At 40.5% G+C, this 14,152-nt stretch overlaps 1 protein-coding gene across 1 annotated transcript in view; it reads right to left on the bottom strand.

Moving 5' to 3' along the window:
* The window catches only part of LOC119409767 (ras GTPase-activating-like protein IQGAP3), a 143,551-nt gene that overhangs the window by 42,562 nt on the left and 86,837 nt on the right, over positions 1 to 14,152 (bottom strand). Inside the window, 1 exon segment of the mRNA XM_037676665.1 lies at positions 4,798 to 4,882. Within this exon segment, the coding sequence (XP_037532593.1) occupies positions 4,798 to 4,882 (85 nt within the window).

The raw sequence follows: 14,152 nt of genomic DNA, 5'->3' as shown, positions 1-14,152 counted from the left end.
CCCACGTGACTTCACAATCCATTCTTTCTATGGGAGTCTATGGGAGTTTATGGGAATCTATGGGAGTTTATGGGAGTGTCGCAACTCTCTAACTTTATACGGCTCTGGGAAGTATTAAATTATAATGATAAAAATGGCCTGAAGATTTAAAATAACATTTAAATTTGATGTTTTCAGGCCAAGTTAGCTCTAAAAGATTGCCTAGTTTTATTTAGTGAATAAAATAAACAGCATTTTTTGCATTTACATTTTTCCCTAAGGGTCATGAATGGTCATAAAGTTATTGGACAAAAAAAAGGGTTAACCTGGACGCTTCAGAGTTTGTCCAGATAAAACATCATTCATGTCAGATTATTACTGTCACACACCCACAGAATGGATAAAATCTGGATTTAGCTCATAATCATGACTTAAACTTGGACCAGGTTTCAGTACAGGTGAGAATTTATTTTGAAGTTTCTGGTAAATTAAAAAAAATACAGATTATTAAAATGATCAAATTAAACTATATAGTCTTGTTTGTATATATATACAAACCGGATTCCAAAAAAGTTGGGACACTAAATAAATTGTGAATGAAAACTGAATGCAACGATGTGGAGATGGCAAATGTCAATATTTTGTTCGTAATATAACACAGATGACAGATCAAAAGTTTAATCTGAGTAAATGTAACATTTTAAAGGAAAAATATGTTGATTCAAAATTTCCCAGTGTCAACAAATCCCAAAAAAGTTGGGACAAGTAGCAATAAGTGGCTGGAAAAAGGAAATTGAGCATATAACGAACAGCTGGAAGACCAATTAACACTAATTAGGTCAATTGGCAACATGACTGGGTATAAAAAGAGCTTCTCAGAGTGTCAGTGTCTCTCAGAAGCCAAGATGGTAAGAGGATCACCAATTCCACCATTTATCCTGATGCATGCTCAATAATCCAGGTAGAAAAATCCAAAAAAGTTCAATCTGGTCCTCTGGACCAGACCAGTCTCTGATAGAGGACATTTGCAAACTGAGGTGTACCGCAAACCCACCCACACAGACCAGTATTTGCAGTTTGACTCCCATCACCCTTTGGAGCACAAGTTAGGAGTCATCAGGACTCTGTACCACAGAGCAGACAGCGTCCCCACTAGCTCAGGAGCCAGGCAGAAGGAGAAATCCTACACAAGACAGGCTCTAGAGCAATGTGGATATCCTAACTGGGCCTTCCTGAAAGAAGAAACCCAAACAGGACTCCAGTCAGCCATCAGGTGAAAAGGAGGAACCCAGACCCAGACCAGTGGTCATTCCGTATGTTGAGGGGGTATCAGGGAAACTGAGACGTTTATTTTCTAAACATAACGTCCCAGTGGCTTTTAAACCCCAAAATACATTAAAGACTGGTTCATCCCAAAGATCCAGTCCCCCGGCACAAATAGAGTAATGTTGTGTATGTTGTTCAGTGTCAGGAGGGTGATCAGTCTTACATCGGGGAAACTAAACAGCCACTGGCCAAAAGGATGGACCAGCACAGAAGATCAACATCATCAGGCCAGGACTCTGCGGTCTACACTCATCTCCAGGTCAGAGGTCACTCTTTCAGGGATGAAGATGTTCACATCCTGGACAGAGAGGAACGATGGTTTGAGAGAGGAGTAAAGGAGGCCATCTTTGTGAAAAGAAATCGTCCATCATTAAACAGGGGTGGAGGCCTCCGGGTTCAACTGTCCCCCTCTTACAATGCTGTGATTGCTAGTATCACTCAGCCCTCTGTGAACAGTAAACAGCCATCAGGTGCTAATGATCCATTGTTAGGCTGATGGTCCTTCTTGAGCATGTGATCTGCTGGTTCTGGTTGTCAGCAGCAAACTGGTTGATCCACTCTGAGAAGGTGCTATTTAAGGGACTGAGTTGAAAACAGCCCCTCAGACTGAGGAAGTCTCTTGGATGAAAGACGAAACGTTTCTAGATTTTTTTGCTTTGTTTTTTGTTTTTTTTGAATGTCCAGAGGACCAGATTGAACTTTTTTGTACAATTCCACCATTGTTGCACAGAAAGATAGTGCAGCAATACCAGAATGGTGTTACTCAGCGTAAAATAGCAAAGACGTTTAAGTTATCATCATCAACCTTGCATAACATCAAAAGATTCAGAGAATCTGGAACAATCGCTGTGCGTAAGGGTCAAGGCCGTAAAACTCTACTGGATGCTCGTGATCTCCGGGCCCTTAAACGTCACTGCACCTCAAACAGGAATGTCACTGTCAAGGAAATAACAGAATGGGCTCAGGAATACTTCCAGAAAGCATCGTCAGTGAACACAATCCACCGTGCCATCTGCCGTTGCCAGCTGAAACTCTACAGTGCAAAGAGGAAGCCATTTCTAAGCAAGCTCCACAAGCTCAGACGTTTGCACTGGGCCAGGGGTCATTTAAAATGGAGTGTGGCAAAATGGAAGACTGTTCTGTGGTCAGATGAGTCACGATTTGAAGTTCTTTATGGAACACTGGGACGCCATGTCATCCGGACCAGAGAGGACAAGGATAGTCCAAGTTGTTATAAACGCTCCGTTTAGAAGCCTGCATCACTGATGGTATGGGGTTGCATGAGCGCTTGTGGCATGGGCAGCTTGCATGTCTGGAAAGGCACCATTAATGCAGAGAACTATGTTCAGGTTCTAGAACAACATGTGCTCCCATCTAGACGTCATCTCTTTCAGGGAAGACCCTGCATTTTTCAACACGATAATGCCAGACCACATTCTGCAGCAATCACAACATCATGGCTACGTAGGAGAAGGATCCGGGTACTGAAATGGCCAGACTGCAGTCCAGATCTTTCACCTATAGAGAACATTTGGCGCATCATAAAGAGGAAGGTGCGACAAAGAAGGCCCAAGACGATTGAACAGTTAGAGGCCTGTATTAGACATGAATGGGAGAGCATTCCTATTTCTAAACTGGAGAAACTGGTCTCCTCTGTCCCCAGACGTCTGTTGAGTGTTGGAAGAAGAAGGGGGGATGCCACACAGTGGGAAAAATGGACTTGTCCCAACTTTTTTGGGATTTGTTGACGCCATGAAATTTGGGAACAACAGATTTTTTCCTTAAAATGAAACAATCTCTCAGTTTAAACTTTTGATCTGTGATTTGTGTTCTATTCTGAATAAAATATTAGATGTTGGCACCTCCACATCATTGCATTCACTTTTTATTCACTATTTGTTTAGTGTCCCAACTTTTTTGGAATCCGGTTTGTATATAAATAATATATAAATAAATCCTACAAATTTACTTTTAACGTTCACCATTAAATCTCAGGTGAACCAGATTCTACACAAACATCTATATTGAAAATTTTATACGTTTTCTTCATCATTTGATGTATTTGCACTCGTGTTTACATTTATTGTTCAATTTAGATCTGTGGTTTTGTTTTTTGCTCACAGATTTTTTTTTTAGCTTTGATTTAAAGTTTAATTCTTGTTTTGTGGTATGTTCTTCTGTGGGTTAGAATAAAGTTGAACTAAATGCTGAATCTCTTCTTTAAACACGTTTGAGGGAAATATTCCTGAGATCCAATAATGTTGTGTCTTTTTATGATTTTTCAGCTGAGTTAACTTTAACAGATTATTTAATAAAGTCATTAAAGTAAAAACAGGATTTCATGATAAAGCCGGCACTGTTTATTTATTTTTAAATTTTTATCTTAACTGATAAAAAAATAATAATAATAATATTTTTTACACATATTATTTTTTTTTTAAATTGTTTCCACCCTCTATCCCAGACCTGTCCCGGTTCGTCCGTCTGCCAGGGCTCGGGTTCAGGGCCCCGGCCTCACGTGCTTCTGCGGGTCAGCAGCTCAGAGGATCCTCTGCGGTGACCAGCAGAGCTCGGAGCTGTGGGGTGATGCCCTGCCTGGCCTGAGGGGGCTCTGAGGCTCTGGTGGAGAGGACGTGCGGAGCTCCATCTAGCTCGCTCTGAATTTTGTCGTGGCCCACCAAGCACAAAAAAACGCCTGAACTTTAGCATTAGACCACAATGTTGTCATTACGGTTTTTAAAATCTTAAAAAGGGATCCAGTTGCTCCTCTGAGTTCGAGTTATTGTAAATGGCGGATCGAATGTTGTGAAAATTTCTCAAACAACCAGTGACTCCACCCCCTGACCAATCAGTGACCGACAGTGTTCTGAAGTCACGTTTTAAGGCCAGCTCGGTACGGTTGGAACCCCAGAGAAAAAAGTCCTGAAAAAGGGGCCGGTTCCACGAATAATTGCTGGCGGAAAAGCCTTGGAACCGTACCGAGCCGAGTCGGACCGTGCTGTACCATTACTACTACTACAGCACATTTGAGCTGCTGATCTGTTTCATGTTGATCTGTTCACTTGTGCTAATCTGCTCACACAGACTCATGTTCGTGCTGCTGTTTGACGTAATGTTTTTATGCCATCAGTGCTTAGTGTATATTAGTTGATGTTTTTCTTAGTTCATATCTTAGATGTTATTACTGTTTTTCTTTTACATTTTATTGTTGGATGTAACTGGGACCCTGTGAATATAATCTCGTTCCACCACATGTACCACATGTGGTGCGAATGACAATAAAGAAACTCTGACTCTGACTAATGGAAAAGGGCTATATGGGTCTTCTGGGACCCTCAGAACCAGAACCTCTGCAGTGCTCAGATGTAGAAGGAGGGATCTGATGTGGGGCCAGGGAACAGAACCCGACCCAGCTATGTGAGCTCAGTAAGAACTGGTGCCGGTCTCTGGGAGGACTTTCTTCAGACAGGTCCAAAGAGAAAACTGGTTCACCTTGTAGAGCTCCTCCTGGCCGGCTGTAGGGAACTTGGTCTTCAGGGTGTCTCTGAGCACCTTGGCAGAGTACCGCAGACCATACCTGGAACAAAGAAAAACTGTCACCCTGTGAACAGCTGAAGATCCACCTGGAATGGGGTGGGTGATATGGCTCAAACATAATATCGTGAGGTTACACAGCATTATGAAGATAACGATAGATTTTGAGATACAGTATAACAAAACAAACAAAAAAAAAACAGAAATCATAGTCATATGACAAAATTAACTTAACGTGTTGCTTTCAAGTATTATATGAAATAAAATAAAAAACAAGGGTTAATTTAACTGCAATAACTAATTAGTAAAATATTCAGTCTCAAAGTATAAAAATAAAAATGATCCTTCTGCTATTTAGACTGAAGAAGTCTGCACAAAGTATAGATCAGCAAAATCCACCACAAAAACTAAAGGTGCAGTCCACCCTCCCCCCCTCCACTACCAAAAAAAAGAAATACTAAATAAAACGAAAGCTTAACATCTGTCATTAATGTAACATACAAAAAAATATGTTGACTTTAAATGAACTATAACTTCCAGAACTTGTGACAAACGCTGAAAACAAATGAAATGCTGCCTGAAAAAATTGCAGAACACAGCAATCAGACAATTTACTGATCCTCAGGACAGTAGCTGGTCTACAGGTTTGAGCTACACAGTTCACTGTCACTTTTAATAAAGTGCACAGTTCCCAGTCGCTGTTTATATAGTGCACAGTTCCCAGTCGCTGTTAATATAGTGCACAGTTCCCAGTCACTGTTAATATAGTGCACAGTTCCCAGTCGCTGTTTATATAGTGCACAGTTCCCAGTCGCTGTTAATATAGTGCACAGTTCCCAGTCGCTGTTAATATAGTGCACAGTTCCCAGTCGCTGTTAATTAAGTTCACATTTCCCAGTTACTCTTAATAAAGTGCACATTTCCCAGTCACTGGCAATATAGTGAACATTTCCCAGTTGCGGTTTATATAGTGCACTGTTCCCAGTCGCCGTTTATATAGTGCAGTTTTCAGTCGCTGTTAATATAGTGCACAGTTCCCAGTCACTCTTAATAAAGTGCACATTTCCCAGTCACTCTTAATAAAGTGCACATTTCCCAGTCGCTGTTAATATAGTGTAGTCTTAGGGTTAATGAAAGTCTTAGGGGAAGTGAAAGTGTGTGCTTGTGCAATGATCTTTACTCCTACTCCGCTCCTGTTTCCTGGAATATCTTCCAAAAAGATTTGAAGCTCTTGACCTTTGACCTCTCTAAGTAGCTTTAAGATTTTTTTGGACTCCTTGCAGGGACCAATGCAGACCCGTTCCTGTTTTTAGTTTTCTACATTCGCCTTAGAATCTAGCCGTTTTTTGTTACTTTTCTTTTTTTAGCCATCCTGTTCGTAAAAAAAAAAAAAAATAATCTGTATGCCTTTTTATAACTGTTTATTGTTGTTGCTGTTGTCCATTGTTGTCATCTTTCTTTGTTAAATCAGGTCTCTCTTGTAAATGAGTCCTCCAGGCTCAATGGGATTTACTTGTCTAAATAAAGGATGAATGAAGAAAACTAGGTAAGCAGAAGTGTATAAAAAGGTCTGATAACATCTCTTGGGGGGGGGGGGGGGTGTCTTTATTTTGGTCTTTGAGCTGTTCAGTGTTCAACAATGTTTTGTACTTACCATACCATACCATACCATACCATACCATATTACCATACCATACCATATCAATTTATTTATATAGCACTTTAAACAGTGACAAAGCACACCAAAGTGCTGTACATGGACAAACAGAACAAGCACACAGCAACAGATTACATAACAGGACACCAAAAAGTAGAAACCAACAAAAACAGTAATGGATAACAACAACAACCGCAACATGACCAACACAGTGTGATGCACACAGACTCAGCACAGATCACACAGTGCAGAAAGCCAGGGAATAAAAGTGTGTTTTTAAGCGAGATTTAAAAACTGTGAGGGAGGGGGCCTGTCTAACGAGCAGAGGTAACTCATTCCAAAGTCTTGGTCCTGCTACAGAGAAGGCCCTGTCACCTCTGCGCTTGAGACGGGTTCCTGGGACTGTTAGGAGCAACTGGTCTGCTGGTCTGAGAGAACGTGGTGGGACATACGGCTGGAGCAGATCAGTAAGATAGGAGGGGGCAGAGCTGTTTAGTGATTTATAGACATACAAGAGTATTTTGAATTTGATTCCAAGGTGAACCGGAAGCCAGTGTAGTGAGGCCAAAACAGGAGTAATGTGCTCTCTTTTGCTTGTGCTGGTCAAAAACCGGGCTGCTGCATTTTGGACCAGTTGGAGTCTAGCTATGGAGGTCTGACTGATACCAAAAAGGAGTGAGTTGCAATAGTCGAGCCTGGATGTAATGAATGCATGAATTACTGTCTCCAGCTTATTTCTGGACAATATGGGCTTCAGCTTAGACAGTCGCCTCAGCTGGAAAAAGCAGGATTTAACAATCATATTTACATGATTGTTGAGTTTCAGAGAAGGGTCAAGTATCACTCCTAGATTAGTGACTCTTTGTTTCACTAACGGTGACAGAACGGATAGGTCGATGCAGTGGTTGGTGATTGTGTCATTGGGAGGAAACAGCATAACTTCAGATTTCTTCTCGTTGAAACTCAATAAATAAACTTCAAAATGAAACCCTGAGTTTTGCTTTCAGTACAGAAATCAAATTGTCAAATTGCTTTATTTAATTATTCCAGTATCCATTGTAGTAATAGCCACTACAATTTGGTGCACACCATTGTCTGAGACTTTGGGGACACATCCGGTCGTCTCTTCACTGGTGTGAAATCAGGAACCTGGGCCTATTCAAGGTAATTATGTTTTTGTGTTTTTAAGTAAGAGTTTCCTGTGAACGTATGTTGTTGGGATGACTGGAATCCCAGGCTCAGTTTGAAGATCCATATAACATAACATAATATAATATAATATAACATAATATAATATAATATAATATAATAGAAACAGCCTTATTGTCCCACGGATGGGAAATTCAAGTGTAACAGCAGCAACAGCAGCAACAGATAAAAAGATAAGAAGATTTCACACAAAAGTTCCTAAATGTTAATAAACAATACAATAAATAAATAAATAAGATAAAAATATCAATAATAGTGTTCAATATGTATTGGAACATTGATAAGGACAGACTATTTACAGTACAGTATTATAGGCAGAGTGTGTGTTTTAGCAGAGGTCAGGATGTATTTAATCCTTATAGAGTTTGTTGGGAGCAGTGATGGTTGTAGAGTCTAACAGCTGCTGGAGGAAGGACCTGCTGTAACGCTCCTTTGTGCATTTAGGAGCAGGAACCTGTCACTGAACGAGCTCTCCAGTTCAGCAGCAGCTTCATGCGTGGGGTGGGAGACGTTGTCCAGCAATGATGATATTTTAGCTGGAGTCCTTCTGTCTCCCACCACCTGCACTGGGTCGAGGGGGCATCCAAGCACCGAGAATCAGAATCAGAATAAGCTTTGTTGGAATTGCACCGAGGTACAACGCGAATATGTACGTACAGTCGTCCGAAAGATGGGCGGAGTGCACGAAGCTGCAACTACAGGAGAGCGCGGCCATTTTATCCTTATCAGATAATAATTCATTAATTCATTCAACCTTTATTTAAATCAGATAAATCACATTGAGCCTCGAAGACTCATTTACAAGTGAGACCTGTTTGGACAGACAAAAACAGTGGTTAACTGGACACATGTAAGAGTTGGAGGCGAAAAAAATTCCTATCAGACTTTTTTCTTGGCTGAGAAAAACCCCTAATAATGAAAAAACACTTCGCACAAACAAGCACATATTTACGTAGACATTCTGAAGAGCAGAGCAGGAAGAAGGAAGAGACGAGACCGGTCAACAACGTCTACAGATGCTCTCGAGGTCACTGTAATCAGTCAATGTCCTCCGGTGAGATCCATAAACATTCTCGAGGGATGTCGAGGAATGGCCAAGAATAATGACTATGAGAATCCAGAGTCCTGAAATGATGACACAAAGTTTATTCAGTGGGGTTTCATCTGGTTATCAGTTGGAAATTCCTCAGGGAGGGGGGTGGTGAGCATCAGATCACATGTTCTCCAGGCGAAATTCAGATAAGGTGGCCTTCAAGGACACCAAGGCGACCAAAATTTAAACACACAGTTGTTTTGGGGACAGGCAGAACTTAAGTTCATCTACCTTGAGTCTGTGTTTGGTCCACTCGGTTCCGAAATGTCCAAAATAACATGGCCACACCGATGGAACATGTCTGAGTAAAAATCCCCAAGATCTGATCCATTCAGCCCAAAGCATTTGAGTCCGGGTACTCCAGACATGAAACCAAACCATCATAAAGGCAAGCAGCGTGATCGGGTCCAAATTTGCTGCTGACGACTTCCTTGATTGTGGATAAATACCAGGACCAGCTGAATCCAAAAAGCAGGAACCGGTTATCGTTAATCCAATTAAATATGCGTCCTTAAAATCCACAGATGGCAGCAGAGATAGACACATCATCAAGTCTTCCAGTCGATGAGATATCCAGCTGCGTACGTGCCAACAGGGTAAATCGGCTCGCCTAAAGCCTGTCTTCTCTTGAAGAAATGTTGTAAATTGAGTTGAGGGACCAACTGGTTAGAACAAGTCCATAATTATGGTTCGGAAGAAATGCAAGAGAGTCTCAGAGTCTCAGAAGCAGTTTCACAGACAGACAGAGCAGCAAAGCGGAGAGGGAGGGAGGGAAGCATCCGATCTCGGCTTGAGCAAGTGGTGAACCAGAACACCCAGATGGACTCAAGGCTGAAGAAAAAATCTGTCTGCCTGAAGAAAAAACAAAAATCAAGCTTATCTAATCTGACTCCCAGTGGCCTCTGAGACAGGCTGACTATCAAATTTTTTTTTCCCTTTTCCAATCTTAGATAGGAAAAGGGGAGAAACATGAGGGTAGATAGTGGTATTACAAAAAAGATCTTTCACATCTTGTCCATCAGGACACGATTTGAAACATCAAAAAAACTCTACCAGCAGCACAATTAAAACATGATTACATTTGCATTTGACATCAAGGTGTTGAGATTTGTTCATGAGTGTTTTTTTTCAGATCAGCCACAGTTTCTGAAGATGTTGTTTCAGCCAGCAGTTCTGATAAGCTTGAAAAGAAAGTTCTCGGGGGAGGGGGAGGGGGTGCGATAGATGAAGCTTTTGTCTTTGGGTACTCATGTCCCAGGAGAAATTTGATAGTCAGCCCGTCCCCGAGGCCATTGGGAGTCAGATTAGATAAGCTTGATTTTTGTTTTTTCTTCAGGCAGACAGATTTTTTCTTCAGCCTTGAATCCATCTGGGCGTTCTGGTTCCAAAAAAGCCTAATTGTGGGATTCCATTCCACTGATCCATGCTATGAGTCTCCTTCAAGGTCGAACCCACCACGCTGACGAGTCCCAGAAGCTGCAGGTGGTCTGTGATTCTCAATCGTCTCCACCTTACAGTTAAGCTCGTAAACCAGACGATATAAAGTTCCCACAGCGAGGACCAGACCTTCACACTGACTCGGGAGCTTTTCCATGGCCGAAACTGCTGCCGTCTTCTTCAAAAGTCGATAAAACAGAGCCCTGCCGATGCCAAAAAGCAGAGTCCCTACTATCATAAATCCAAATACGTAAACATCTTCAACATCCTCCTGAGACAGGACTGAGAGACACATCATCTGCCACACTCCCCACGAATCCATGACGTACCCCACACCGTGAGTCTCAGCTGGACACGCCGGTTCCCCAGGACCTTGTCGCTTTGATGAAAAAATCTTATCAATAGAGTTGAACGCCCACGATACCAAATCCATAATCTTCTTAATTTATGTTCGGGAGATGAGACCCAGGCACTTCAGACACACAGAGAGCAGAGCAGGAAGAAGGAAAAAAACGGAGGAGGAGAAACAGAAGCTGCCACCTCGATGAGAGCCTGAGAGCTGGCCTCCTTGATGATCTTATCTAGCTTCTTCTTCTCAACTGATGAAAAGCTGCTGCTCCAAAACACACCACCATAGAAGATGGCTGATGCCACTACCGAGTCAAAGAAGGTCTTCAGGAGCACCCCCTGCACTCCAAAAGACCTCAGTCTCCTCAGCAGGTAAAGTGCAAAGTCAGGCACTGAGAGACTGTGTTGATAGCAAAGTGTTAAAACTGTAATTTAATTAATTAATTAAATTATTAATTAATGCCTGCCTGCCTATTGTAGTGAACCAGATAACCTCAAATCTACCAGATGGACAGAGACTGTTATTTTCATTGATCTGAATAAGTCTGAACCATCTGATGAACTTTCTTTCTTGAATTAATCAAGCAGAAAAGACAATTCTTTATAATCATTACTGTCTTACAAATGTTTTGATAATCAAATTGTGTTAGTTCACTCAATGCTTTACAGGTTGAAAAGAACTACTAATTTTTATTTTACATAAACAGTAAGTAATGATTTTTGTTCCTCATTCAGAGAAGAAATCACCTGAATATGCCTTTCTTGATTTTCTGTCTGAAATGAGCAAGCTGTCGTAAGTATGTTAAAGGTTGGTTTTCGGTCAACTAAAATGTTACCGAGAAAAATGTCATGTTTTACTATTTGAAAAGATTACAAAGTGTGAGACTCCACGAAGTCTGCTGTTGCTGCAATAATCTTTTCTGTATGTTGTAAACAATCCTTGACTTATGATAACATCTTACGTCACAAATCCACTCCTCTTTCTGGTCCTTCCACGAATCAGAAAGCTCTAAATTGAACAGGAAGTCGACCCAAATAAAATGTGGCAACTTCTCAGTTCATAATATAGAGAAGAGAAGGAATAGAGAATTATGGATTCCAGAATTCCAAGAGAATGAGAGTTCTGAGAGATGTTGGAATGAGAGCTGACAACAGGTCCGATAGTCCAACAGAATGAGCAGATTGAGAGTGCAGCCGGTTATGAAGAGTTTGGAGTTATGAAGAACCAGGAACGTTTGGGATTATAATTCTGTTTTGAGCTAATCAACGCACGACTTTCTGAAGGTTTGGTAGCTCTCGACGGAGACGCTGAAACGAGTCAGAAAGGAACTACATCCAGCGCTGATTCATCGTCAACAGGTAGATGGTTCTATTTTGACCAAGTGTACCGTGAGAAGCTGAGGATCTGACGAAGCGTGCAATTTCTGGTTAAACAGATTAAACTTCCCTCACACAGTTCTCTGTAAGATAATCTCCTTTCACTCTAAAACCCACCTCTCTCTCATAAATCAGTACAGATATTTTAGAAATATCTTAAGCAAAGTCCTCAAATCACCGCCGAGTGATTTGAAGTTCATTTTCTGTGAAACTGTCTGTTATTATTTTCATATTTTGCCAAATTAATGTAAATGTTTGATGTTAAACTTTGATTCTGAAAATAAATGATTCCATTCATTTGATGGGTCAAAGATAAACAACGTCTCTCGTTACATTTCTGTTAAATTCAATGCACGACATTTACAGTCAGAAAAATGAAGAACTCGTGAATATTGTATGCATATATAATTCATATTTGTCATACAACAAGTGACACGTACCTCACGTGACTCACTACAAACTGGTGGCTCGTACGAATTTCATGAATGACTGTTAAATCCGTGTGTAAATTGATTTTACGTGTTGGCATGGTGAAAGAGTAACAGCTGATGAGCTGTAAAGTTTACGCAGCGGCTGAGCTGCGCGCTTGGAGCTGCACTCTGCAACTAAACGCTGCATGTTTAAGCGTTGGGCTGGCAATGTTTTAAAAGCTGAAATTGTGTCATAAGTCTTGTGTAAGCTGAAATGGTACGTCTGTTATGTGTAACTAAGAGCTAATGAGCTGTGGAAGACGTTATTCTGTCTAAAAAGTACGAGGTTCTGCTTTAAGACCCGGCTGTGACCAGTTCGGTTCTGTTCAGTTTGAACGAGTATTTTGAACAGATGGATAAACGTTTTAAAAGCTGAGTGCCATCTCAGAACACAGTTAGAAGTTGTTTCGTTACAATTTTTAGCAGAAAAAGTGCATTTTGATGGTTTAAAAGACGAAAAAGTGACGAACTATTTTACGCTAACCTAACTTGCTAGGTAGAGAAAACGCTTCCTGATTGGTTGAATTCACTGTTGTGGAGCGCTTTCATTGGTTGAAGGTTTGACTGACGTGCTACGTCATCTCCCCTCAAGCCTGCGCTGCGTTGCAATTGGTGATTTCAGTCACGTGACCCGGATATGAAATTCATTTTCATAGGGAAATAAAATCTGCTTTTTAAAGCTGAAAAGTAACTTTAATGTGATTTTGACACGCTGGTCAAGTGCTTCGAAGCCTGCTTGCTGAAATTTTGCTACGTTAGAGTTTAAAATTCGCCAAAAAACGATGTTTTTAAACAAAGCTAGCGATGCTAATTTTAAGCTAACAAGCTAACGACCGGAGCTTAAAACTACGCTTAAAATCACTAAATGAAGCTACTATCAGTCCCAAACACTCATGTTCAAGCTATAAAGTCTGATTGCAAAAACTTTTGCCACGTTTGTGTAAAAAATCCGTTCAGAAATGTTGATTTTGACCGAGTTTAGCCGAAGCTAACTTCAAGCTAAGCGGCTAACAACAGGATGTCAACCGAACGCCACAGGAAGTTATAGCACCCCTAGTGGACAACACAAAAAGTGACGGAGTTATAATTGTTGAGGAAATACTGACATCTCCTGGCGAGACGTGAGATCACAGGTTTCACTTCGTTTTTTAGGTAAAGAGTGAAATTAATCGTCTTTTTATTTTTCTGTAAGGCAAATTCTGAGTTAACAAACTTCCTCAAAGCTGAATAAAACACTGTTATCTTACATTTTAAAAAGTAATAGGTATTTATGCAGAGAAGCATTCACCAAAAGTTTATTTCACTGTTAATCCTTTAAAAATAAGGTACAAAAATAAACATTAACTTTTTAAAACAGATACAGTTACAAATATTCACAGAGTTGAACAGTTTACTCATTTTGCTTGAAGGATAATACACGTTTAATTGCAAAATCACTAAATAAGAGTAAATTTATCAGGAAAAAGAGATTTTCTGTTTAATTTACCACCTAAATAAAATATCTCTCTATTTAATTTTAAATAGAAGCTATACAGGAGCAAAGACAGTTTTTCTGAAGAAAGACTGATTATTCCTCATCATCAAATTCTTTTCTCTTTTCACCCACCTGGGTTGATTGAGTAACTGTTTAAAATAGCAAATTTCTGGAACAGAACGGTTTAAAAAATGTTTTAAACTAATATTGCTGTGAGACTAAAAGAAAATTTGCAGGTTTATAAAAAA

The sequence above is a fragment of the Nematolebias whitei genome, chromosome 5 (assembly GCF_014905685.2).
Source record: "Nematolebias whitei isolate Nwh7 chromosome 5, NemWhi1, whole genome shotgun sequence".
NCBI lineage: Eukaryota > Metazoa > Chordata > Actinopteri > Cyprinodontiformes > Rivulidae > Nematolebias > Nematolebias whitei.
The sequence above is the reverse complement of the archived record's forward strand: the minus strand, read 5'-3'. Positions and strand labels throughout refer to the sequence as shown.